The 24,252-nt window shown below is 44.5% G+C and overlaps 1 protein-coding gene across 16 annotated transcripts in view; it reads right to left on the bottom strand.

Annotated features, from left to right (window-relative positions):
- Window positions 1–20,678, bottom strand: part of lef1 (lymphoid enhancer-binding factor 1) — a 54,760-nt gene extending 34,082 nt beyond the window's left edge. For 7 of the 16 annotated variants that reach the window (XM_042318945.1, XM_042318954.1, XM_042318946.1 and 4 more), the window contains exons 1-3: window positions 19,566–20,674; window positions 17,442–17,508; window positions 15,821–15,948 (exon numbers count right to left, since the gene is read on the bottom strand). In XM_042318945.1, the coding sequence (XP_042174879.1) occupies window positions 15,821–15,948; window positions 17,442–17,508; window positions 19,566–19,766 (396 nt within the window). In that variant the 5' untranslated portion in view covers window positions 19,767–20,674. Of the gene's footprint in view, window positions 1–15,820; window positions 15,949–17,441; window positions 17,509–19,565 lie in introns of all 16 variants that reach the window. The other 9 variants (XM_042318952.1, XM_042318944.1, XM_042318948.1 and 6 more) reach the window with 6 other exon arrangements.
- Window positions 20,679–24,252: the final 3,574 nt, after the last annotated feature.

Raw genomic sequence — 24,252 nt, 5'->3', positions numbered from 1 at the left:
CTCCTAGCTTGTTTAAACACTTCTCAGACACAGTGCCACTGATGACTCCGTACAGGGCTACTGTAAAAAGCTGTGAACACAAAGGCATTAGATAGAGAGAACTGTGGGCGTGGGGCAAACTAAAGCCCTATGGAGACATACATAGTCTGGCCAGGTGTTCCCTCTCAGTGGCTCTGTGTGTGTGGAATGCCTGACCTTTGCACAACAAAGTTGAGCAAACACACCCCCTCCAAAAACGTCCCCCTCCCAGTGTCTCTCCATTTATAGGCCACAGAAAGAAAGGGACCGCCACTCTCCTCTCTCCACTACCTCTCCACCAAAACACACTACCAACCCGGGTGAAGTTTAAATAAATAACCAATTACTATTCCCAGAGTGGTTTGAACCCCCAGGAAGTCAGTCAGCCAGCCCAGCTCTCGGTGAAGTGTTAAAAATTGAACGTTTTATTGGCAGGATGGCCTTTTGGCCAGGGGGCTTAATGTAACGAAACCCAATTAATAAGAGAAGAAAGCCAGGCCGCCAGCGAGGGAGGGAGGAGAGGGAGGGAAAGGGGAGCGCCACGCGCCCAGGGTAATGAGAGGAACGAGGGGAGCGGAGGAGTGAACGAACGAGGGGATAGAGAGGAGTGGAGGAGGAAATGAAAGCCTGCCCCGGAGAGAAATGTACATCTATGAACTGGAACCCCCCCCCATTTCCCTCACCCCATTCCTCTCACCCCTGTCCTCAATCTCATAGCGTCAGTGACAGTCCAATAGTTCAGCCTAGTCTGGCATCTAAAGCCAGCTCGTTGCTACCTGAACTAGTTATTCCAAAACCTTACATTAAAAACCATTTTTCAATGCGACAGTGATGTGTACTGAATTACAGTGAGAATCTAACACGCGAATAAGCAGTGACTTATCATAAGTCCTCCCTTAAACAACAAACGCCACCGTGAGAACATACAAACTCCGTACATTAATGCACAGCGAGACACCACACGACGGGCATATAGCGAAACGCTATACACACATACAGCCCGCAAAACAAACACGAATGTACACACACACATTCTAGATTAGACTCCCATGTGTACACACCCACCCACCCCCCTCCCCCATACCCACAGTCATCCTGCTCTGCCTGCATATGCAAACAAAGGGCCCCGTTTACAGCTAAGTGTCATTTCTCCATATCACCAAACAGAAGCTCTGAATAGGACACAGATGAATTAGGAGGTATTACCCAACATCCTTGAGTTTTCAGATTGAGGATTCAACAGAGGCTGAATGGGGGGGTTTCATAACCCAAACTCATTGACCCTACGACTTGAAGTGTATTGCCCCAAGCGAAGCAATCACACTGGCTCGCACTCACCTCTTATGAAGGGGTAAAAAAGTCCGCTCTGATGAAAAGACCCAGGTTTCATTTTCTCAAAGTGTAGAAACTCTGTTCTTTCCTTGTGTCATTAGAAGCACTGCGTTCTAAAAACAAAGTCGCTGAACTCTCTATGGGGAAACACTTAAAGGACTATAGAGATGATAATCCCCGTCAAATGGGTTAAAGATGCTTTACAGCTATTTTTTTAAACATTTCCTGTTGAAAACAATACCCAAGTATACATACAGTAATGTACATATAGTTGAAGTTGGAAGTTTACATACCTTAGCCAAATACATTTTAACTCAGTTTTTCAGAATTTCTGACATTTAAATCATGTAAATATGCCCTGTTTAAGGTCAGTTAGGATCACCACTTTATTTTAAGAATGTGAAATGTCAGAATAATAGCAGAGAGAATGATTTATTTCATATTTTATTTCTTTCATCACATTTCCAGTGGGTCAGAAGTTTACATACACTCAATTAGTATTTGGTTGCATTGCCTTTAAATTATTTAACTTGGGACAAACGTTTCGGGTAGCCTTCCACAAGCTTCCCACAATAAGTTGGGTGAATTTTAGCCCATTCCTCCTGACAGAGCTGGTGTAACTGAGTCAGGTTTGTAGGCCTCCTTGCTCACACATGCTTTTTCAATTCTGCCCACAAATTTTCAATAGGATTGAGGTCATGCTTGGGGTCATTGTCCATTTGGAAGACCCATTTGCGACCAAGCTTTAACTGTCTTGAGATGTTGCTTCAATATATCCACATAATTTCCCAACCTCATGATGCCATCTATTTTGTGAAGTGCACCAGTCCCTCCTGCAGCAAAGCACCCAGCACCCCCACAACATGATGCTGCCACCCCCATGCTTTAACATTGGGATGGTGTTCTTAGGCTTGCACGCCTCCCCTTTTCTCTCCAAACATATAACGATGGTCAATATGGCCAAACAGTTCTATTTTTGTTTCATCAGACCAGAGGACATTTCTCCATAAAGTACGATCTTTGTCCCCATGTGCAGTTGCAAACCGCAGTCTGGCTTTTTTACGGCAGTTTTGGAGCAGTGGCTTCTTCATTGCTGAGCGGCATTTCAGGTTATGTCGATATAGAACTCGTTTTACTGTGGATATAGATACTTTTGTACTGGTTTCCTCCAGCATCTTCACAAGGTCCTTTGCTGTTGTTCTGGGATTGATTTGCACTTTTCGCACAAAAGTATGTTCATCTTTAGGAGACAGAACGCGTCTCCTTCCTGAGCGGTATGACGGCTGCGTGATCCCATGGTGTTTAAACGTCCGTACTATTTGTACAGATGGACATGGTACCTTCAGGCGTTTGGAAATTGCTCCCAAGGATGAACCAGACATGTGGTCTACAATTTCTTTCTGAGATCTTAGCTGATTTCTTTAGATTTTCCCATAATGTCAAGCAAAGAGGCACTGAGTTTGAAGGTAAGCCTTGAAATACATCCACAGGTACACCTCCAATTGACTCAAATGATGTCACTGCTGGGCCAATGTTTTGAAGCCTTTTAGTGCCTTGCCTGGTAGTTGTGTGAAGGTTGTCGGAGCATTGTGTGAAGGTTGACAGAGCGTTATGTGGGGGTTGGACTGGGTGTGTTTTGGCAGAGCCCGGGGCACCCTGCAGGATGTTCACCTTGCGGCGGGGTGCAGGCCTCATTATCACAGCAGGACCTGGTCACATCAAAGAGCTGAGGAAAGGGCAAACATTCCACTGAAGTGCCACTGTCAGCAGGCCTGGCTTCCCCCTACCAGCTTGACCAAGACCAGCAAGTGTGCTCACACACACACACACACACACACACACACACACGTTTTTTTTGTTACCTATATAACATAATCGCCACTTATCATGTACGAGCCCAGGCACACACAGTGGAAAACCCCCACAATGAATGAGTCACACAACAGACTGCAGCTCTTCTTCCTGGCAGTTTATTGGAGAGGGAGAAACTCTCTCACACAAACTCTCCCACACACCCACTTCACCTAAAATGTCAAGCAAAATTGTGATTGACCATCTAGGGATCCCCACAACATATTTTTTTATAGAGTAAAATCTAAAATCGAGTGTACATTTTTTCATGTAGTTGGCTACAATATCAGCTAAGATGACAGAAATACTGGTTTCTAATGAGTTTCTAATGAGGTGATGGAGAGAAATGGAACTCTAGAGACCTCTGGTCTGAATCGGGTAACCGGTAAAGCTGACAACAAGCAGAAGTTGTGCACCCGAATCTGGCACCGCTCTTTATTTTTCTTATTGAATCAAACGGCAACTCTTTTTTTTCTCCCTGTCGATCCATTTTTAGCTACTACCTCACTGCTGCATGAACACACTGCATGGTATATCACTAGAAACCTTTTGGATTGCCGAGTTGCTACATTCATGCCAAGTTATCGCCACATTCACAACAACGAACGGTAAGCGAGCCAGAACCCTTAGAAGGGCACACAAATGAAAACGCAGCGCAAGCTAATGTTTAGCGCTCGCTAAAACCCAAGCCTGAGTCTTCACAACACAATAACAGAAGGGGGAAATGGAGAGAAAAGAGAGAAAAACACCACAGAATGATTGGGAGAAGAAGTGCTGAGAAAGTCAGCCTCATGCGCCACGTTTTAGAAAGCAAGGAACAAGAGAGGATTTGCCTGCTACACCTAGATAGTGCACCCCCCCTGCTCTCAGCCAGGTATTCTGGGCATGAATGGCTGTCAGTTTGGATTTGGGAGCTCAGCGTTGAGGGGGGAGAATGGAGTCTGGCTGGAGTGGTGGGGGTCTTTGTGCCTGGCTCTACCTGTGGAGGAGATGGCTGGAAGCAGCAGTCAGCTGGCAGACCCCTCTCAGAGCGCTAGCGAGCTCCATGCTAACTAGTAACTAACATGTGATATTGAGAGCTGTAGGCAGGTAGCAGACCCCTCTCAGAGCGCTAGCTAGCTCCATGCTAACTAGTAACTAACATGTGATATTGAAAGCTGTAGGCAGGTAGCAGACCCCTCTCAGAGCGCTAGCTAGCTCCATGCTAACTAGTAACTAACGTGTGATATTGAGAGCTGTAGGCAGGTAGCAGACCCATCTCAGAGCGCTAGCTAGCTCCATGCTAACTAGTAACTAACATGTGATATTGAGAGCTGTAGGCAGGTAGCAGACCGCACTCAAAGCGCTAGCGTCATAATAACTCATACAGTAACACTAGCCTAACATCTCTTAGTATAGTGGTTCCCACTGTAGTATAGTGGTTCCCACTGAAGAATAATGAGACCAGGCCTGGCCTACTGGTAAAATGAGGGGGTACTTCAGGGGTACTCTGGGAAGAGCAGAATTCAGTTGGTGGTACAATAACAGGTTTGGAACCACTGACTCAGTAGTCCTCTTTGACAGCGCTAACCAGCTCCTTGCTAACTAGTAAACACTAGCCATTGAGGGAAAGGGTAGGTTGCTTAGCCATAGGGTCATGGAAAAGGTGAGAGCCAGTGGGGGGCAGTTGGCGACAGGCTGGCGGGGAGTGAATGTTTACGAGGATGGTTTGAAACGGCACGAGTTGAGGAGAGGAGCGTGTATCAGGGGTGAGTGATTTGAATGGGTGCCGCTTGAGCTGGGGAGTGTACTGACCTAGTTTCACTCGTGCGCACACACACACACACACACACACACACACACACACACACACACACACACACACACACACACACAACCTTGGGGAAGTAAACACTCTGGCACAATGGCAGGTATCTAAATTCAATGACAACAGAGCAACAGAGTGAGCTAACTCTGCGTCTGCTGATATATATTTATATTACTAATCTAAAAAGGCAGTGAAATATGTCCATACATATACTAATGTAGAAAAATGTGTTGTATGCACACCTATTGTATATTAATGAATATTACATTAAAAATAATTTTGCTGACCAGCATTTTGCTCCTGTTTTAACCATAGCAACTCAGAGGATCCATTCTTCCCCAGAGCCATGACGCCTGTGTCCTAGCGATCTTACATGTGAACTTCTGACCCCATAGTCACATGATCAATGGCCTTTTCACCTCTGCTTTTTGAAGACCAATGCCTCCTAGCCATCTACTCCCACTGGCTAGGCAGCTAATAGCCAGGTAATAGACTTCAGCAGGCTATAGGATTACCTATAGTGAGTCATTTCAGCTTCGTCGTCAAATATGAAGGGGAAACCTACAAAGTCAGTCAACATTTTTTTTTAAATGCATGTTTTGATAAAAATGTGGGTGTTTCTACATAAGGGGCTTTAAACTACTATATATCTTACTCTCTAGTCCTGTATCAAGATATAGTGTTGTAAGCCCAGTCATCGTTACTATAAACCAAAGCATTCATCATTGTGGATCTGGTTACAAACCATTCTTGTCTTTTATAAAGTAAAGGACAGAAGTACAATAGGTCCGACTAGCAGCCCAGCTGTTGTTTAGGTGCAACTCCTCATTTTTAAAGGATTAACCGGTGAGACACTAAACACCTGCTTTTCAGCCTGGAATTAGTCATTAAAACCCCACATTTTCAGCTTCTCACACACACACACACACACACACACATACGCACACACACGCACACGGCCAGTCTCCTCAGATCTGAATGAAAACAAAGCTATTCTAAAAGGCGTAATCCCCTCGGAACAAATGGCTATTCTCCACTCATGTATGACTAGGCCTGCGTCCTAAATTACTCCCTATCCTCTTTATAGTGTATTACCTTTTAACAAGGCCCCTGAGGCTCTGGTCAAAATTTGTGCACTATATTGGGAATAGGTTGCCATTTGCAATGCGCACGAGGGAGCACTTCAGCCAGCCTTTCCAGGATCAACCCAATCACAAGAAAAGCTCCGCCCCTTTTGGTTACTTTTGTGAGACGCTTTTGTAGAGAGGTAAGGCAAACCAAAACAATGACCGTGTTAAAACATGGTCCCTAACAACGGTCGAACCTTTCTCTCAACCACCCCTTAAGAAATGGTAATCGTCTTACATTGTCATGATATATTCAAATCCTGATTGTAAAGAAAGAAACTGCATGGGCCCAAGCCCAACACATGTAGCCTCGAGAGCACCATTCATTCAGCTGACACTACACTTGAAATAGATGCAGAATGACAACAAAATGAACACAACACAGTTATAATGCAATTCCATTTTCTGTGGCTCTTGAAAATAATGGACTTGTACAGTATTTCCTTTGTGTATCAAGAGTCTCATTTTAGACTTAGTGGGGGGTAGCTATGTTCCCATCAGTCCAATCGTCACTCTTTACACTACAAGGCCTATCTCGTATGAGCCAACCGTAGTGTCTCTCTTCCAGCATGGCGAGAGATAGCGTGAGATCAACAGAGATCACCGACTCATGAATAGCACCTCAGTATGTAATTGCATTAAACCATTACAATGCTCAAAAGCTTCTGTGGTCTGAATACAGTCAAAACACAGGAACACAAAGAGAACGCAACACGCTGGTGGGTGACTAGCATTCGTTCACACCTCTATCCAGATCTCCTGCCATATCAGAGGCATGAGTTAACCAAAGCCAGGCTTGGTGCGCCGTGGACTTTTATGAAGTCAAAGAATCTCGGTGAAACGTCTATGAACCTGTCATATCCCATCATTATTATAGCTGTCCATCTCTGTGCAGAGAGAAGACCCTGTCTGTGTATAGGGTTCACATGAAGGGTGGAGTGGGATTGAATAGCAATTGAAGCGTCCCTCTCTCCACCAAGACGCCCATCTTGATTCCTCTTTTCTTGGTGGCGGAAGAGGGGGATGAGGAGGAGGGATAGGAGGTGGGGGTGGTGGGGGGGTCACTTGCTTTTTTCGTCCCCTTTCATCTCAAAGATAGGTGCGTGGCGGGCGGCAGAGGGGGGTGAGGTTGGGGCTCTGGATCGATTTGATATTTGGATGCATTGTTTGATGACGGGGAGCTCAAAGCCGAGTACGTCCCTCTGAAGTCTCCCCTGACGGGAGACATGAAAAGTCTCACCTGGTTCCCCGAGCGAAACGGAGGGTCTATGTACTGGGGTGGGTAGATTGGGCAGACAGACGCCACACCAACTGAGACATTTTTTTCCACTGTAGCTCCCTTAAATGTTCTCATTTTAGAGCTCCATCCTTGTCTCACATTGCCTATCAATAATTATAAATCAAAACATGTATTTTCCAATATTTTCAATACAGAATAGCAAGACTGTCAACACTTAGTTCCTAGTCAACACTTAGTTCCTAGTCAACACTTAGTTCCTAGTCAACACTTAGTTCCTAGTCAACACTTAGTTCCTAGTCAATCCACTCCGTTTCATTTAATCACCATTTCAGTTTGTCTTTATAAAACAATCAACGTCATCATATGATCACTGGTACCCCCACTCTAGAGCTGGGACGGCAAACCGAAAATGATCGACACTGACCAAACCAACCACTTATCGTGGACATTTGGCCGATATCGTTCATTAGTAAAAATAACCTCTAGGGCCCAACTAGAGAAATGTGTTAAATGCTAATATGGGTGATTGTTAAATGGGACAATCGATAGCTACAACATCCAAAGTAGTAGTAACAGCAGTTAAGGGTAATATAAATGCCCAAAAAATAACTTTGTTGTGCGTTAATGTTATACACGCATCGTTCAATTGGTCTTTATCATGAGAATTCAGTCGATTTACCGTAATATGGATTTTTGTCCATATCGGCCCAGCTCTACTCCACCCCTTGTCTTAACACCAGTGTAAATCTAATGTCCTTAATGTGTGTGTCTGTGTGTATCCCCAGGAGAAAATAACAGCCTTCCCTTCCATCACCACCAGACTAGCCCCAGATGAAAATGATGATCAAAGGAAATAGAGGAGAGAGAATGGAGGAGAGGAGAACAGAGTGTAGCTCATCAGATGAACAAACACACTCTTGCTGGATATTTTTATGGGTTTCATCACCCGGCATCAAGTGACTCTCCGCCGAGCACAGCTAAACAAAAGAGCTGTTTTCGTCTTCATGAGGAAGAGAGAATATCTTTCCCTTTAAATGAGGTCATCTGTTCCAATAATAGACGGCTGGTATATTGCGATGTTTGTCAATTCTAGTGGTTACAGAACACTAATCAGAATCAGGTGGCCATAATCACTTCAGGAGAGGCAAAGATTTGCATCATTTCAGCATCGTTCCCCAACAAAACATGACCCAGGACCCAAGACCTGCTGCTAAGTGCCGTGGTGTGGTGTGGTGTGTGTTGCATACTGTAGCAGTGGTAAGGCCCAGACCCATAGCAAGAGAGAGGAGAGAGAAAGAGAGAGGCAGGAATCCCATTCTACTCTGTTTCCCTCTTCTCTCTGTGACCCGCAGCCATGCAGACTATCTCTCCAGCCGCGCTCCTCTCTCCAGCCACGGCAAATTGGGTGCCCGGGGTGCAAGCCTGGGCCAAGTCTGGCATTTGGGGGCCATCCGAGGCACCGGGCATGAGGGGTAGAGATATGGCACTGAAGGGGGACGGAGGGAGCAGCGTGGTGAGGGGGCAACACCAGGCACGAGCCCCAACACAAAGGGAACAGGGCTCGTTAGAGAGACGGAGCTAGCTAGCTAGAGCTCCATGGCAATCACTGCCTGCCTCTCTCCCCCTCCCTCTCTCCCTCTGCTCGCCTCAGTCATAAATATGGCTACATCTGCAAGTGTAATCACTCCATTGTGGCCCGATTTTCTGCTCTGCTGGACGGCGGCATAGCGGCCTGCTTTTCAGCACCTCTCCCTCGCTCTCCTTCCTTCCCTCCCCTGTCCGTGACCCAGTGGTGACTTCTCCTGGCTGGCTGGCGAAGGCCAGTCAGTGAGTCTCTGAGATTACAGACACGCAGTCAGTCACTCAGGTAACAGAGTTACTAATCTGGCCCTGTTGAATTACACATAATTGCCTCGGCACTGTGATTGATTTCAGCCCTGGAAAGGAAAAGACGACCCCCCCCCCCCCCTCCTCTCCTCTCTTCCCCTCCGACATGCATACACCCCTCCCCTCCTTCTCTCCCCTTCTCCGGCACTCCAGCGTGAGCAGCAGCCAAGACTCTCCAGCTAGTAGGAGGCTTTGAAGAGATCAAAGCCGAGGCCGGGAGCAGTTGTGCACCCTGGGAATACGGATACGGGGAGGCTCTCTACTCCTCAGACCTATTTTCCAGCGTCATGTCGGATTGCAGCTGTATTGCATTTTGCCAGTTTTCTTAATGCTCTTGGTTTTTACTTTGACATCAGTGATCCCCCCCCCGTAGGTTTCTTCAAAAACAAGGGGGAGGAAAAAGAGAGGGAGTGGGGGAGAGGGAGGAGTAGAAAGAAGGCAGGAGAGAGGGGAAAGGGAAATGGGGGGGATGGAAAAGGAGGGAGAGAAAGAGATCTACGGCTGATTTTTTTTCTTCACAACTCCATAATAGGGCAGTTGAAATGAGAAGGGGGGAGAATGCTGCATTTGTTTTCAATTCCGAGGCCGATATCAAAGGAGCGGCAAACTTTTATGGGTTTCCCAAAAATTAAAGACCATTCAAAGAGCTGCTTTTTTATGTTTTTCATAGCCAAGAGACCACACAAAATGAATTGACAGCAAACCCCTCCTCCTGTCCACCCTAGTTCTGCAAGCTCCAACAGAAAGGAAAGGGAAAGGGGGATGCCTACTCAGTTGAATGCATTTTGAATGCATTCAACTGAAATGTGTCTTCCGCAGTGTGTGTGCGCGCACGCGCTCGGTCGCTCTCACACTCCAGCCAGTATGTGTACAGTATATGTTGTGAATAGTTAAGAGGGGAGAGAAAAATTACGCATTCAATGTGCGCTAGCAAAAACAAAAACAAAAAGAAGGGGGAAAAAGTGCTATATCCATCTATCCATTTAACAGCTGGGTTAATAAAGCCTGGTGACGAGGCAAGGCGAGCAGCACAGACCCCTTTGTACAGTAACTATACCGGCCCTATACCCAACCTTCTACACTGAGGAGAATTCATCTTTCAGTGCTGTCAGATACACATACACACACACACACACACACACACACAAAGAAATAATGAGCTTCTGAAAAATATAAAGGAGGGAAAAAAACAAGAGTAACTTGACGGTAACAGAGCGGCTATTGATCAAGTCACACAAGGACAAGTCAGGGCTGTTTGCTGGTTCTCTCTTAAGTACGGAGCCCTGGGAGGAGTTACACTCATTGTTTCACCCCTGCAGCTCCCATTGTCCCGGTCAGTTACTGCCTGAACTACATGGTACAAAGCACCAAATATAGACCTGGTTTTCACTCAACTAAAAAAGTGATGATTTTATGATAATGTTGCAACAGTGAGGAACTATTTGGAGACTAAATAAAACTAGTGACATCAAAAGGGTTTCAGCTACACCACTTCAAAAGCCTCCCCATTCATCTCCAGTTGAAGCGCGTCAATGTGGAAAAACAACAGTGTTTTGCTTGGCGTCTTGGCTTTGTGGTGGAGCCAGTCTTATCAGCAGTGTTTAGGTGGTGGAGGGAGGCTAGGAGTCGGGCTCCGGTCCCTGTGTGCCGAACTGAGCTCCCACAGAGTGGCTTCAATAGGAGCCATGCAGCCTGGGGAGTGGAGGGACTTTCACCGGGGGCCCTTCTGCGGGCCCGGGAGTCAAAACAACAAGCTGGAGTGACACAACCAACGCCACACGTAGACAAAAAAAAGCCACTATCCTCTCTAACCTTCCACTCCCACCCACCCACCCAACCCCCCTACCCCAACTCAAGTACACGCCTGTCCACTCCTTTCCGTATTCCCTGTGAAGCCCCACTCAGCAGGTGCTGTGGCTGGGCCCGGCCTCGCCTGTGCAGGCTGGCTGGCTCCATGGAGCAGAGACAGGCTATCTTTCCCTCAGTAGGATGGATGAACGAGGGAGAAGCGAGGGGGGCTAGAGTGTTGTGATGTCCTCAGCTATGATGACAGTCTCGTTTTGGTGAGAGCATGAGAGAGCACATGAAAACAAACACTCACAAATATGCACACACACACACACACACACACACACACACAAACGATACGATAGATGTTTTACCATATTCCCACAATGCTCTGTTACAAGTTTCATAAAATAAAGTTAAAAAACATGACACACTGTCCATATAGTCAAAACATGAGCGACCAACATACACAGTCCCACAGTCCGTCAGCGTCGTAACACAAATTCACAACACATTATGTGAACACTTGGTGCATCCTTGCCTGGACTTATTTTGTCTTCTCATCTTACAGGGAGAGAAAGAAAAAAAACACCAGTCGTTTCAATTTAGGGAGAGGATAATTCCTCCCAGCTCCACTTAACAAGATGAAAGACTTTGATAAGGGGATTGCAACCACATGGAATCATTACCGTGGAGGGAACGCCATATGGAATAAATGTGTCGACCAGCCTCCTCGCCATGTACCATACAGTACAGTAGTTTGACGCACGCTCCGTGTCAATGATACTGTTTATAGAGAGCTGAGACCCAGAAGCACACAAAGGGTGGGAGGATGCTGGAGCTTTCTGTGAGGTCTACACAGTGTGACAGACACACACACACACACTGCTCTTTGTCAGACCTGCATAGCAGATGACATCAATGCTACAATGATCCTCTGATGGTCCTTTAAATTTAACCCCCCCCCTTCCCCAAAAATGTTTTTTTTTTAACTTTAAATAATTGACTCTTTTCAAAATGTCATGTTTGGTCACAAAATATAGTAATATAATAATATAGTATATGTTTGTGGGCCAATTTTAGGCAACAACATCCAGCAGCAGACTCATACATCAAATAGATCCCAGCTGCTTCACAAATCACAACAGAACGCTCTGCTCGATTCAGCGCCTCCAACCGCTTTACAAACCCGCAGTCGTGGATAAAGAACTACACATGGCGCCGCACGTTGCCGCAGACTACACTGCGCGTGGACATGAAGGGCTCCTGGGAAATGTGGTCTTCTCTTAACAGGGATCGGTGCTGAATGGGGCCAGGGTTTGAGACCGTGAGGACAGATACACATGGCACTGGGGGTGACGGGGGTACATCTCAAATGGCACCCTATTATTAGTGTGCTACTTTTGACTAGTCCTATGGGGCCTGGTCTAAAGTAGTGCACTATATAGAGAATATGGTTTCATTTGGGATGTAAGCGAGAAAAGGGGAGCGCGGTAAATCCCGTTAGGTAAGCCCGGGTTAGTGATTCCACACCGCCGCGCAACGCCGCCAAGGAGATCCGTCACGTTCTCGCTGACATCAAAGGGGAACCGCAGTCTCCCCCCACGGGCTCTCACACACCACAAGGGCCCGCCACCGAGGGGGAAGACAGGGGGAGGGAGGTATGGCCTGGGAGGGGCAGCGAATGGTTCCCTCAGCTCTCTGCACACCAAAAGCCCAGCTTAAAATCAGCTATGGCGATTCCATCTTCCCCGAATGCTGCACTGACAGGCTGGAGACTGGATGCTTGGAGATCCTCGACTTATGCTCGGAACAAGGTAGTGGATTCAAAGTTCTAGATTTAAAGTAAGGTAGTGTGTGAAAATGGCTTCCACCGTTACAGGCTTGCTGGTTCCAAGTTAAAAGTTGTCATCCTCAAATTCAGATGTTTGATGAGAAGGTGACAGAAGTTTAAACTAGGACTGGATCCAAAGAGGAGCATTCTATTAAACCACAGTAATCCTGAAGCTATACATCTGCTACAACGACTCAAATAGCACTTCTCATTGACTGCAGTGCACAAGTTCTACATGCACTTTCTACAGTCGGAAAACAGAGGGGTCGAGTTAACGCACATACAGGAATGTGTTAGCTCGATAAGTCCTAAATTTTAGCCAGAGAGATGTGAGAGCTTGATTCCAAGCTGCCAGCCCATCCAGACATCGAGCGTGGTCTTCACAAAGACTTAACAGAGGCCAGAGTAGGGAACACAATCCCCCGTCTCTTCCCAGAGTTCTGTACAGTCCGGCCCTCTGGCCATGGGAGCTGGAAATATGAGCCATCACACACGCACAGTCGCTTTAAATAATCCAATATGCAACAGTCAAACCTCACACGACCCTATATGTGAAGACTCGAAGAACACACACACACACAGAATAGTAGATGTATTTACTTCACTAGGCTTCTGGGAAGACTAAATAGTGGCAGGCAGGGTTTTCAATGGATTCCTCTGGAACAAACCAAGCCAAAAAATACTGCTACAAAGTGTAAACTCTGTACTGACAATGTAATGAGCAAGTAGAAAACCCTAATATGACACAACCCTCACTTTATCTGTTATAATAAAGATCAGAATAATAATAATAATGAGGCATTCATTTTCATTTCACCATGTAAGCTTTAGACCTGGGGTGGCAGGTAGCCTGGTGGTTAGAGCGTTGGGCCAGTAACCGAAAGGTTGCTAGATCGAATCCCCGAGCTGACAAGGTTCAAATCTGTCATTGTAAATAACAATTTGTTCTTAACTGACTTGCCTGGTTAAATAAAAAAGACCTCAACTGCACTCTAAACCTGGACAAGCACCTCCAGAGATGAAGGGATATCTAACATCCAACTGAGATCATCTCGTCCTTCCACAGAACTTTATTGAATCAACTACACAGAGACTATTTCCATATGTGCTACTGGTCGTGGAGACTCCACCACACTAACCCTATGCGCAGCTGAACTACTCAAACCCTCCGAACCAAGGACATCCATTCCTTCTCCTTTAAAATATCTAGCACAACTCCTTAGAGGTCCTTGCTTCCCTCCCAAAAATCTGCTGACAATCAGCAACTCTGAACAGCTCTGTCAGTTGGGCCTCATGCACAGGAATGCCATGGCCAATGAAAATCAATCTAAACTGTAGAGGGGGATGGAGGGAGGGAAGAAAGGGAGAGAACGCGCCTTTGATCTGGGTGAAAACTGATCCTAGGCCTGCAGATACTGTGGCTGCGGTGGCCGGCAGGCTTGATACAACAGCCAGGCAGCACACACATTTCACATCCAGCCAATCAACAGCCAGGCAGCACATACACGTTTCACATCCAGCCAATCAACAGTCAGGCAGCACATACACATTTCACATCAGACTTGTGTTCCAACTTCCATGACTGCACCGCCACCAACCGTATCCATTTTATTGGATAAGGGAGAGAAACGTACATAAAATTGACTAACGATTTATTGAAGACGGGGAAATTTGGCAAATCAAAAAGTGGGCGGCGGTCACGGTGAATGAAATGAGTGTTTAAAACGGTCCCGGCAGCGAGAGGAGGAGCCAAATCACAGGAGGCATTTCTTTATTTAAGGAAGTTTGGATGGAAGCCCCTCAGTCCTTGAGAAGTTCTCCATTCCATAAGTATCCAAAACAATTATATTGGAGATGAAAATTGCCTGAAGAAATACCTCCGGTCAGAGGACTCCTATACAAGAGCAAAGTGGGTACCACTGCCACGAGATCAGAACACCATTCACTTTGTATTGTCAGCCATGTTCACACAGTCGCTACACAGACTTCAAACCCTTCAAATGAATTTCATGATGAAACCAACTCAGACACACAGGCAGACATAAGCCAGAGTCTTTGGTCCTTGAACAATACGTATATGTCTGTGTCCTCTAGTCTATGTGATGGCAGGGTGCAGGGACAGGCTTTGGGAGGCACCGAGCCATAGCGAGACTGGGTGTATTCACCACACACAACTCCACCCCACACACACACACACACACACACACACACACACAACCACACACCAAACAGGATTAGGGTGGACAGCTGCTGGCATGCCCTGGCGTTTTGCGTCTGTCTTGCTGCTCATGTTCAAAAAGGGACAGACACAGGAAGCCAGCCACAAGGCCTACAGCCTGAAATGAATACTGTTATCTTATAGGGACTATAAGCATGGTGACATACGGCAACCCTGGCTATTTCCGCAAACTCCATCTTCAAATGGGATGTTGCCGTTAGGCCTCCGCGACCACGTCAGCGTAATCGGTGGGCTTACTGTCGATGTGTAAACAGACATTGATTAAGTTAACAAGGCGCGAGAAATAATACATCATATAAATGTCGTTAATCTGCTGGAAAGTATGAGAGGCGTGTGGGGGAGACTAGATCACGTGGTTGCCAAGGGGACAGACCATCACAACATTACTGGGTGCATGTTATATACGGCTATCACAAACCGGGCTACATCACACTAGGAAGGCGGTCGAAGAGAGGCAAAGAACATTCTAGAGTTGAAAAGATGGTAGAAAAGATGAATGGAAATGTCCATACACAGGTATATTTGAAAAGAAATCCCAGGGTGAGCACGCTCTTCATAGGGGTTTAGACCTGGTTAAGTATTTAAGATGGAATCAAACTTGACGCAGTGAAAATGCACTAGACACAAACTGGGCTAGCTAGCTTGACAGATTGGTGGAAGTGATTGATTGATGGAGGTATAGTGTAACTAGACTCACCGTTCTGGGCATGGGCGGCGACAGGGAGCCGTTGTTCATGTAGGAGTCGTTGTTCATATTAGTCATCATGATGTAACCTGGGTATCCAGAGTATTGGTGACCTTTGTTGTACATGTCTAGGTGTTTCCCTGGAAACGGGCCCAAGAGACAGAAAAGTGTGAACTTGAGGCTTGGTAAAAAATCATACATTTACGATCATTAATGGAAGATTTGTTAGAGATCTTGAGTCAAGCACATTAATCTCCATTAGGATCTGGGCCTTTTTATAGAATAGCATCTCTAAGCAACAGTCTGATCAAGTAACATAACAGCAATATTCACCGCCATCATAACTTCAGCAGTTCAGAGTCCTTGGGAAGATCTCCTGGAGTTTATAGCCTACTAATACAGTTACATGTGAATAGTCATTGCCAAGTTACAGTCTCTAACAACACTGGGTTCATCTGGCACTATGACTATCGCGTCATCGCTCCATGCATGCCTCTTGATGGCGTAATGATATCGCTGTCGACCGCTGTGACCCAGCACCCTCTTTTGTCTCTCATGTCTTGGAGAAAGGGGAGAGGAGGGCTGTACTATACAGAGTAACAATGGCGTCCCTCCGTGCCAATTAGCGTCAATTAGGAGGAACATACAGACTGTGTCAAAACAAGAGACGCCCCTACTGTTCCCCACGCCTCTGACCTAAAGAGAGAGCATTTGTTCGGGTCCGTCCCCCTGCCTGAATAGAAACTCGCGACAAACTATTTGGTGGCCGTTGGTTGTCGCTTTCTGGGGAGAGGGGGTGGTGTGTGTGTCTGGTAGATTGATAGCAACATGGGCTTGTTGTGGGGAAAGGGAGTGTTTGGTTTGAGGGGGTCCTATTCAGGGCTGCTGGGGGAACAAAGAAGAGCCACTCTTAACAGAACAGAGCTCCAATCATGACCCGCAGCTCTATCTGGGGTCAGAATACAGCCTGGACCAAATAAAGGCATCAAATGAGTCTGGTGCTGTCGCACAGCAGCAACATGTTGCACAGGACAAAACACACAGAGACGGAGAGACAAAGAGAGAGAGATACGGCGACAGAGAGTGTGTGTGCAAAACGAACCAAGGAGAATATTAAGAGTCACTCACTACTCGTATCAGAGAGCCACATGCTTAAGTCACTGCCTGTCTTCACAGGTTTTCATTCATGTCAACTTAACAATTGAAATGCATCGGTATTGCATCTTTCTGATGACCAGGCAAGGGGCCGCAGCCATTGGGATTATTCAACAATTCTCTGCATAAATAATAACATTTCCTACGGACCACAAAATGCTTACATATAGAACACTTTTTCCCATTCAGTTTGTACATGTCCTGACTAGAATCCATTCAGATATCATCTCTGCATCAGAATGAACTGGGGTCAGATAAGAAAAGGGACCATGGTGTGACTGATCGGTGCTGAACAGAAAATGAAGTGGGTGGAAGCTTTTCCAGTCTACAGTCTAAATCTTTCAATAATCAAGCCTCCAGAAACTGATTGTAATATTGTACCGTTATCTTGGCTCAATGTGACCCATATATAAGTGCAGATCTCTACAACATGCTGATAACTGACAGGATAATATTTAATGTGATGTGTGTCACTTACCATCGTCGTGATGGTCTCTGTGTTTTTCATGATATGAGTCTTGGGATATTTGGGATTGTCTAGTTCCCTGTGAGAGACGGAGACAGAAATTAGGTGATTAAATTCGTAAAAAATTCACCAACACACACACGCTGCTATGGCCTGTGCTTTCAGCTTGTCCCCGGACTTAAGAACACATACACAGTGAGGCGAGAAGGGTTGACGGAGCGGTCTGTATCAACCCCTCAACGAGCCACTTAATTAAGCTTTATGTCCTTAAGGAGCTTACAAATTAACTTGCATCAGTCTGCTTTCATTTTCACCAACCAATTTAAACAAAGCTCCAACCAAATTCAAAATCAAATGCATCACGGTGACATATGATGCTTTCCAATACTAACGCGCTCTACACAAAATAACTGCGAAAATAGAGAAGAGGGGGTGATGTTTACGGTGTAGTCGACTGCTTTTCCAAAATACCGTGAACCCCTCCACATGCATCTCCTTTCCCCCTCCCTCCTCGAATGGGAACGCGTAGAAAGACCTCTTTTTGGAGTTCACTTCCCTGGGGCTGGCTTCCAGCAGAGTCACGGAACTTCACTGGATTCTCAATTAACATTCAACCTCCGTCTTATTTGCGTCTGTGACAGCTGTAACTATATGAGCTCGGCCCAGAGTCAGTAGGTACCCTAATTCCATTAACATTGGATAATGACAAATGGCAACAGCTAATTGCGCTAGGTTTACATTTGAATACATACAGCATCCAGAGCTAGAGACTTAGTAACAGCTGCCTAGCCCAGATAAAAAAAGATATATTCAGGCACAAAGTTAAACTTACTATTGAATATGAAACTCACTGCACTGAGGAGGGATGTGACAGTCACGAGGTCTAAAACGACGTAAGCTACTCTTGTTACAGCTCTGATAAATGCATTAGAGACATGATTGAGATAAAGGAATGACAGATGATTTAAACACATAAGCAATGTGAACAAAATAGCTACCAGCATTAAAATCAAACCTGTATTGTGGCAGTGACATTTCTTTCATATTTCAAATATGAATTCGATCTATATCAAAACTAAACATTTCCATTAATCTCCCCCAATTTAATTCCGTCCTTTAACAATGTGCTGTCTCTCCATGGAATGGCCATAATCTCCACAAAACAGGCAGAAATGTGTTGGCTTTATTTCACATTGGGAACATGAGTGTCACTGTAATCTAGAGGTGCTACATTTTGTCAGGTGTGGTTTTCCTTCGAAGATCAAGTCATCTGGATTTCCCTTTGAACAAAAAAAAACATTTATTTTATATCAAATACGAATTTGATCTGTCCAAAAACACTTTAATATTTTATATTATTCATAGTTTACATTATCCAACCTAGTGAAACATTGTTTAATTAAATCACCTAACCCATAGCGATATTGATATTGTTACTGTAATAATTATAAGTAGGCTTTTTTTTTTTTTATCAAGACAATTATTGTTATACTAATAATATTACTAATAATAATAATAATAATAACTATAATAATAATAATTCAATAGGGCTAATTGAATATTGTAATAGGCCTAACAAAATAATTCAGAATCTATTCACGGTTTCATCACCTACTGTGCAATATTTAATTTAAAATATCAAATCACCTCATAAAAACTGTACAACAGTTCTCTGAATTGTATAAAAATATTATCTCACATTAAATTGTTCTGTATGTTTTGACCTTTGGTATAATTCGTCAACAATGTTTTGAAAAGCTCTGCAGCCACGTGCAGCAGATTTATTTATGAGCCTCTGTTTACAACTGATTACAAACAGAACATGGCTACTATTTACAGATTAAAATAGTCATATTACACACATATAATATTAGGCTGCACATCACCTTCTTAATTATGACAAAACCAAACACAGTTTGGGCAAATATCCAGTCATTTTATCAGCTTTTCAGCTTTTATCAACTTTCATAAAATGTCCAACTGACTCCCCTGAAATGGGGGCTATTATTTAGGGACAGGTGAACTTGAATTAATATATTGTCGTTAGGAATTTGATGGACATTTATTTAGGCTAGCCTATATAAAGGCTTGGCAACATGTAACACTGGATTTAAGTACAAGAGAGGAAATACTTACATCATGATTGCTGTTTGGACTCGTCTCTGACTCATTTACTAAAGATGACTTGATATCTGCCAAGTCTCCCTCGTCTTCCTCTGAGTGACTGAGTTCTGCGAATATTTGTTCTTGGTCTCCCTCATCCTTGAACGGAATCATTTCGTCGGTGGCACAAAGCTCAGGGTCCCCGCCACCACCACCACCTGCTAGTTGTGGCATTTTGATTCAGTCGAAGTACTCGCACTGTCCAAATTGGAGGAACTATCGAAATCCCCAAAAGGAAACCAAAAATGTTCCTTGATGCGGCTTGAAGTGTTGCGCTCTGTACCCTGGAGGAAACTGCGTGCGACCACGTTTTTTGTTTTAGCTAAATTAACAGGAGATCCTTTTTTGTCGTTGTTTTTCGAAATATTATGGATTCTTACAATTCAAATTCTAAATATCCGAAATTGAAGATGTTATCGGCAAAAGCGGATGTGTAGTGCACGCTCAACCCGCGGCACTCGCCAGTTCGGCTCTTTAAAATGTCAGAAGTCAAAACCTCATCACGAGAGTCAGATGTGCCGTTAGATTTGGCAGAGGAGGGCACACACCCGGGAGCTCCGCTAACGGTCAAAGTGCATGTAGAAAAAAACTTCTGCTTATATTTCCTCGTTCTGGGGTCCTGTGAGAGTTGCAGTCCTTTCGTGGAAAAAAAATAAGGAAAAATCTAATTTAAAAAACGCGTCTCTGAATCTCGTGCTGCCTGTTTGCCACAAGTAGAACACTATTTATTTCCCCCACTTAAACAATACTGCGCATCTATCCCTATTAGAATGAACATAGATACTTGAACTGAATAACGGCTAAATAAAAAGTAATAAACTATACAAAAGATCGAGGAGTGCGTTATAAACCGATACGCTGTGGACCGACTTCCAAATTGGAGCACCGCTCCGTAAGAAATGTAGCTCTCCTTCCCCGTCCTCTGTCTCTTCTCTCTCTGCCTTCTCTCTCGCAGCGACTGGGAGGATCGAGATGAAAGGGAAGCCGCCGCTGTGATTGACACCACACCGATTGATACTCCTAAGAGAGCGAGGGGTACGGAGATTTATACATACTGTAGCTCACAACAAATGGGTAGACAGGGAAGGAGTGGGGGCGGGTCGAAGCGGTGATGAAGCTGACGCCAATGCATATGATAGAGTAGGGCCTAAGAGGCTATAATAGACAGATTCACTACTCTGACGTTAAAACAATAACAAAGAGAAAAGGGTGACGTTTGGATACACATAATTACTGTTGGATGGTGACCACTGTGGACTATGTGATTGAGAATAACTCATTCAAATGACATGGCAATGCATCACCTGTCTCCTACTTTTTAAGTAAATGTTCTAGGGAGCCCATGTATATCATAAACAGCCTATATATTTAATACTATGTGTATTTTAAGGTGGTTTCATTCGTGCGCAAACGTTCCTAAATCCTATTGATTTAAAAAAGCATGCTGGCACAAAGAATGTTACAGTCGAATCAATAGTACCATTGGATTGTTTGTTTGCGCAAATATCCTATATAGTAGCCTCGGCTATTTCCTAAAGTTGTCAATTGGTATTTTAAAGTACTTTGATAAACCAAACGTTTGTCTTTGGTCCACTGATCACAGCGGTGAGTGAAAGGGCGTGCATAATTGATAGAAAATCGACTAATTTGGCTAAATTGGGGTCCATTGTTGTCGGATGTTCGTTCAATTACTTGGAGCCTAATAGTACATTTGAAATATGTTACATAATGTTATCTCATATGAGATTTTCCCATCAACAAAACAATATTTTCGCCTACTCACAAAACAAGACAACTCTTCCCCCCTTACTTTGAGTTTAATAGATTGTCCCGTAACACATTTAGCTAATCGAACCACCATGTCTCTTTTGTATATTTTGCAGTAGCTTTTACCGTGATGTTGTTCAAAGGAGAAACAGCGGTCTGTAAATCGACTGCAAAGTATGGCGAGATTTTATTTCACTGGACAGTGGAGAAATGTTTCAGTTTCTGGATAGAAATATAATGCAAACTACTCGTGAACATGATGTATTGCATAGGGCATAACTCAGCCGCAATGTTTCAGTACACAGCCAGCTGATCGTTTTGAATCGTTATTTTTACAGTTTGCGCAGTAGCCTATATCATTCATACAACAGTTCAGAGTTGTATAAAGCAAATGAATAACATGGGGGCTTCTTCGAGTCGGAAATGTTTAATGAGAAAACAAAACAAGAAAGAGAGAAGAAGAAAAACATAAAGTAATGTGTCGCTGCTGCGGCTCGCTGTGTGTGGAGAGATTGCGTGAGAATAACTTTTGAGTAGGAGGCAGATCTTTATAAAGCACGGAGGTGGGGTTAGCGGGCGGAGCCGCCGTGTCCTTTGATCTTTCTGGCGGCTGGCTCTTTCATCCCGGGTTTCCCCCCTCGCGCTCCCTTCGCCTTTGTGTGACTAAATTTGGTACGAGTCTGGAACCGGGCCAATATTTCCACGTGTGCGTTCATCCCAGCTGAGAGAGAAGGCAAGAGTTCTCTTCCGGGTAAGGAGACAGCGAAACAGATCAAAGGCTTTGGATTTGGAACGGAGTGCGGATTCGAAAGAGCCGAGACTGGCCGCATTCCAGTGTATAGCGGAAAACACACACACACACACACACACACACACACACACACACACACACACACACACACACACACACACACACACACACACACACACACACGCACACATGCACACACAGACATAGTGAGTTAATTAGAAAGATTTCACACATACAGACAGACCTGAATACAACCAAACCTTTCATTAAAAATCCTCTAACGTTTTATTTCTTGTTTGAAACCCTGTGAATTTTCCGTGTTTACAATCATCTTTCTCTCTTTCCCCGCTCTGCATTCCTTAGAAATTGCCGGTTCTATTTCCTTATAGAATAACGTCCTTTAATTGTATTAGTTTGTCCCCCCCAAAATCCCCTAACTTTTAACCGAAAATGTTCATATCCTGGCGTGAACCACTGCCAAAGAGAACGATGGATTTATTTTTTGGAATAGGCCTGCCATGTGCAATTAGATTCTTTCCCCTTTTAAATCAGCCTTTCCGCAATTTTCTAATTCTCTGCCTACATTAAAATATGAATTGTTGAGATCCTATGAAGATGCGTAAAAAAGAGCATTATTTTTCTTTAGTGAAATTCTAAATGTATTGTCCACAATCAAACAAATACACTGGTCATATGAGGACATATAATCCAAGTCCGAACTGACATCAAAGTTGAATGTTTTAGATGTTGTCTAAAATGCACTGCTTCACTATTTAATTGTACTCAATCATTTTTTCTGTATTGGAATTTATTCAACCACATTCTGTCTGGATGACAACGAGGTAAAAAAGGTTGACAATAAAACAAAGCAGACATTTAGTAGAGTTCAATATCACCAATGATACCAGCATCACTTTCTTACCACTAATGTCAGATGCTTGGCACTGCACCATAAACAAGTTATTGGTGCATAAAGGGTAGAGAGGATCATCCAGTAGCCAATGGAACGTTTCACCTGGTGGCTATGTCCTTCCCTGACATCATCAAGCCTGCAAGGAGAGAACAGTATCTGGAGAGAGGGAGAGGGGAGGGAGAGAGAGAGAGAGAGAGAGAGAGAGAGAGAGAGAGAGAGAGAGAGAGAGAGAGAGAGAGAGAGAGAGAGAGAGAGAGAGGGAGAGAGAGAGAGAGAGAGGAAAGAGAGAGAGGGAGAGAGAGAGAGAGAGAGATGGAAAGAGAGAGAGAAACTTTTGTGAGTGTAATGTTTACTGATCATTTTTTATTGTTTATTTCAGTTGTGTTATTATCTATTTCACTTGCATTGGCAATGTAAGCATATGTTTCCCATTGCAATAAAGCCATTTGAATCGAATCGAGAAATGGAAAGGGAGTGGATGGCCTAGGTATGAGCCACCTGTGGACCTGCCATTACAGGGATGCTCTCTTGGCTATGATGAAAGGCCACTGGAGGATCATGGCCTCCTGAGTGCTGAGTGCATTGAAGAGGGCTCCTAAATTGTATGGTCCCAAAATAGAGTTCACTATCACTCTCGCGAAAGGTATAAGGGAACGGAAATCCTATTCAGATCAAAGATTGCAGAACACTCTCTATTAAATATAAATGTAAAGAAATGGATAGGCAAGGATAGGGACACCGACACGTCTTGCTAACAAGGCAGAGAGAAAAGCATCATCCTCTAGTGGCTAACATTGACATGTCATGATGCTGTCACCAAAACACACACACACACACACACACACACACACACACACACACACACACACATACACACACACACTCACTCACTCACCAAAGGAGGCTGGTGGGAGGAGCTATAGGAGGACGGAATGGAATTCATGTTTGATGTATTTGACACCGTTCCATTTACTGCATGCCAGCCTTTACAATGAGTCCATCCTCCAATATCTCCTCCCACCAGCCTCCTCTGACACACACACACAAACACACACACACACGCTGTCAACAACACATTTCACACACACTTCACACTCGACAACAGCATCCATTGAGCCTGAATGTTTAAAAACAGCAGGGTAAAGAGGGGATGGAAAAAGAGGAGGGAGGAAAAAGAGAAGAGAAACATTAGCATTTCTCTCCTAATGAGGTCATAAGAGTGACCCCTC

This window comes from Oncorhynchus tshawytscha, unplaced genomic scaffold (genome assembly GCF_018296145.1).
Source record: "Oncorhynchus tshawytscha isolate Ot180627B unplaced genomic scaffold, Otsh_v2.0 Un_contig_5990_pilon_pilon, whole genome shotgun sequence".
Lineage (NCBI taxonomy): Eukaryota > Metazoa > Chordata > Actinopteri > Salmoniformes > Salmonidae > Oncorhynchus > Oncorhynchus tshawytscha.
Note: the sequence above shows the minus strand (reverse complement) of the source record. Positions and strands in the feature narration are given on the sequence as shown.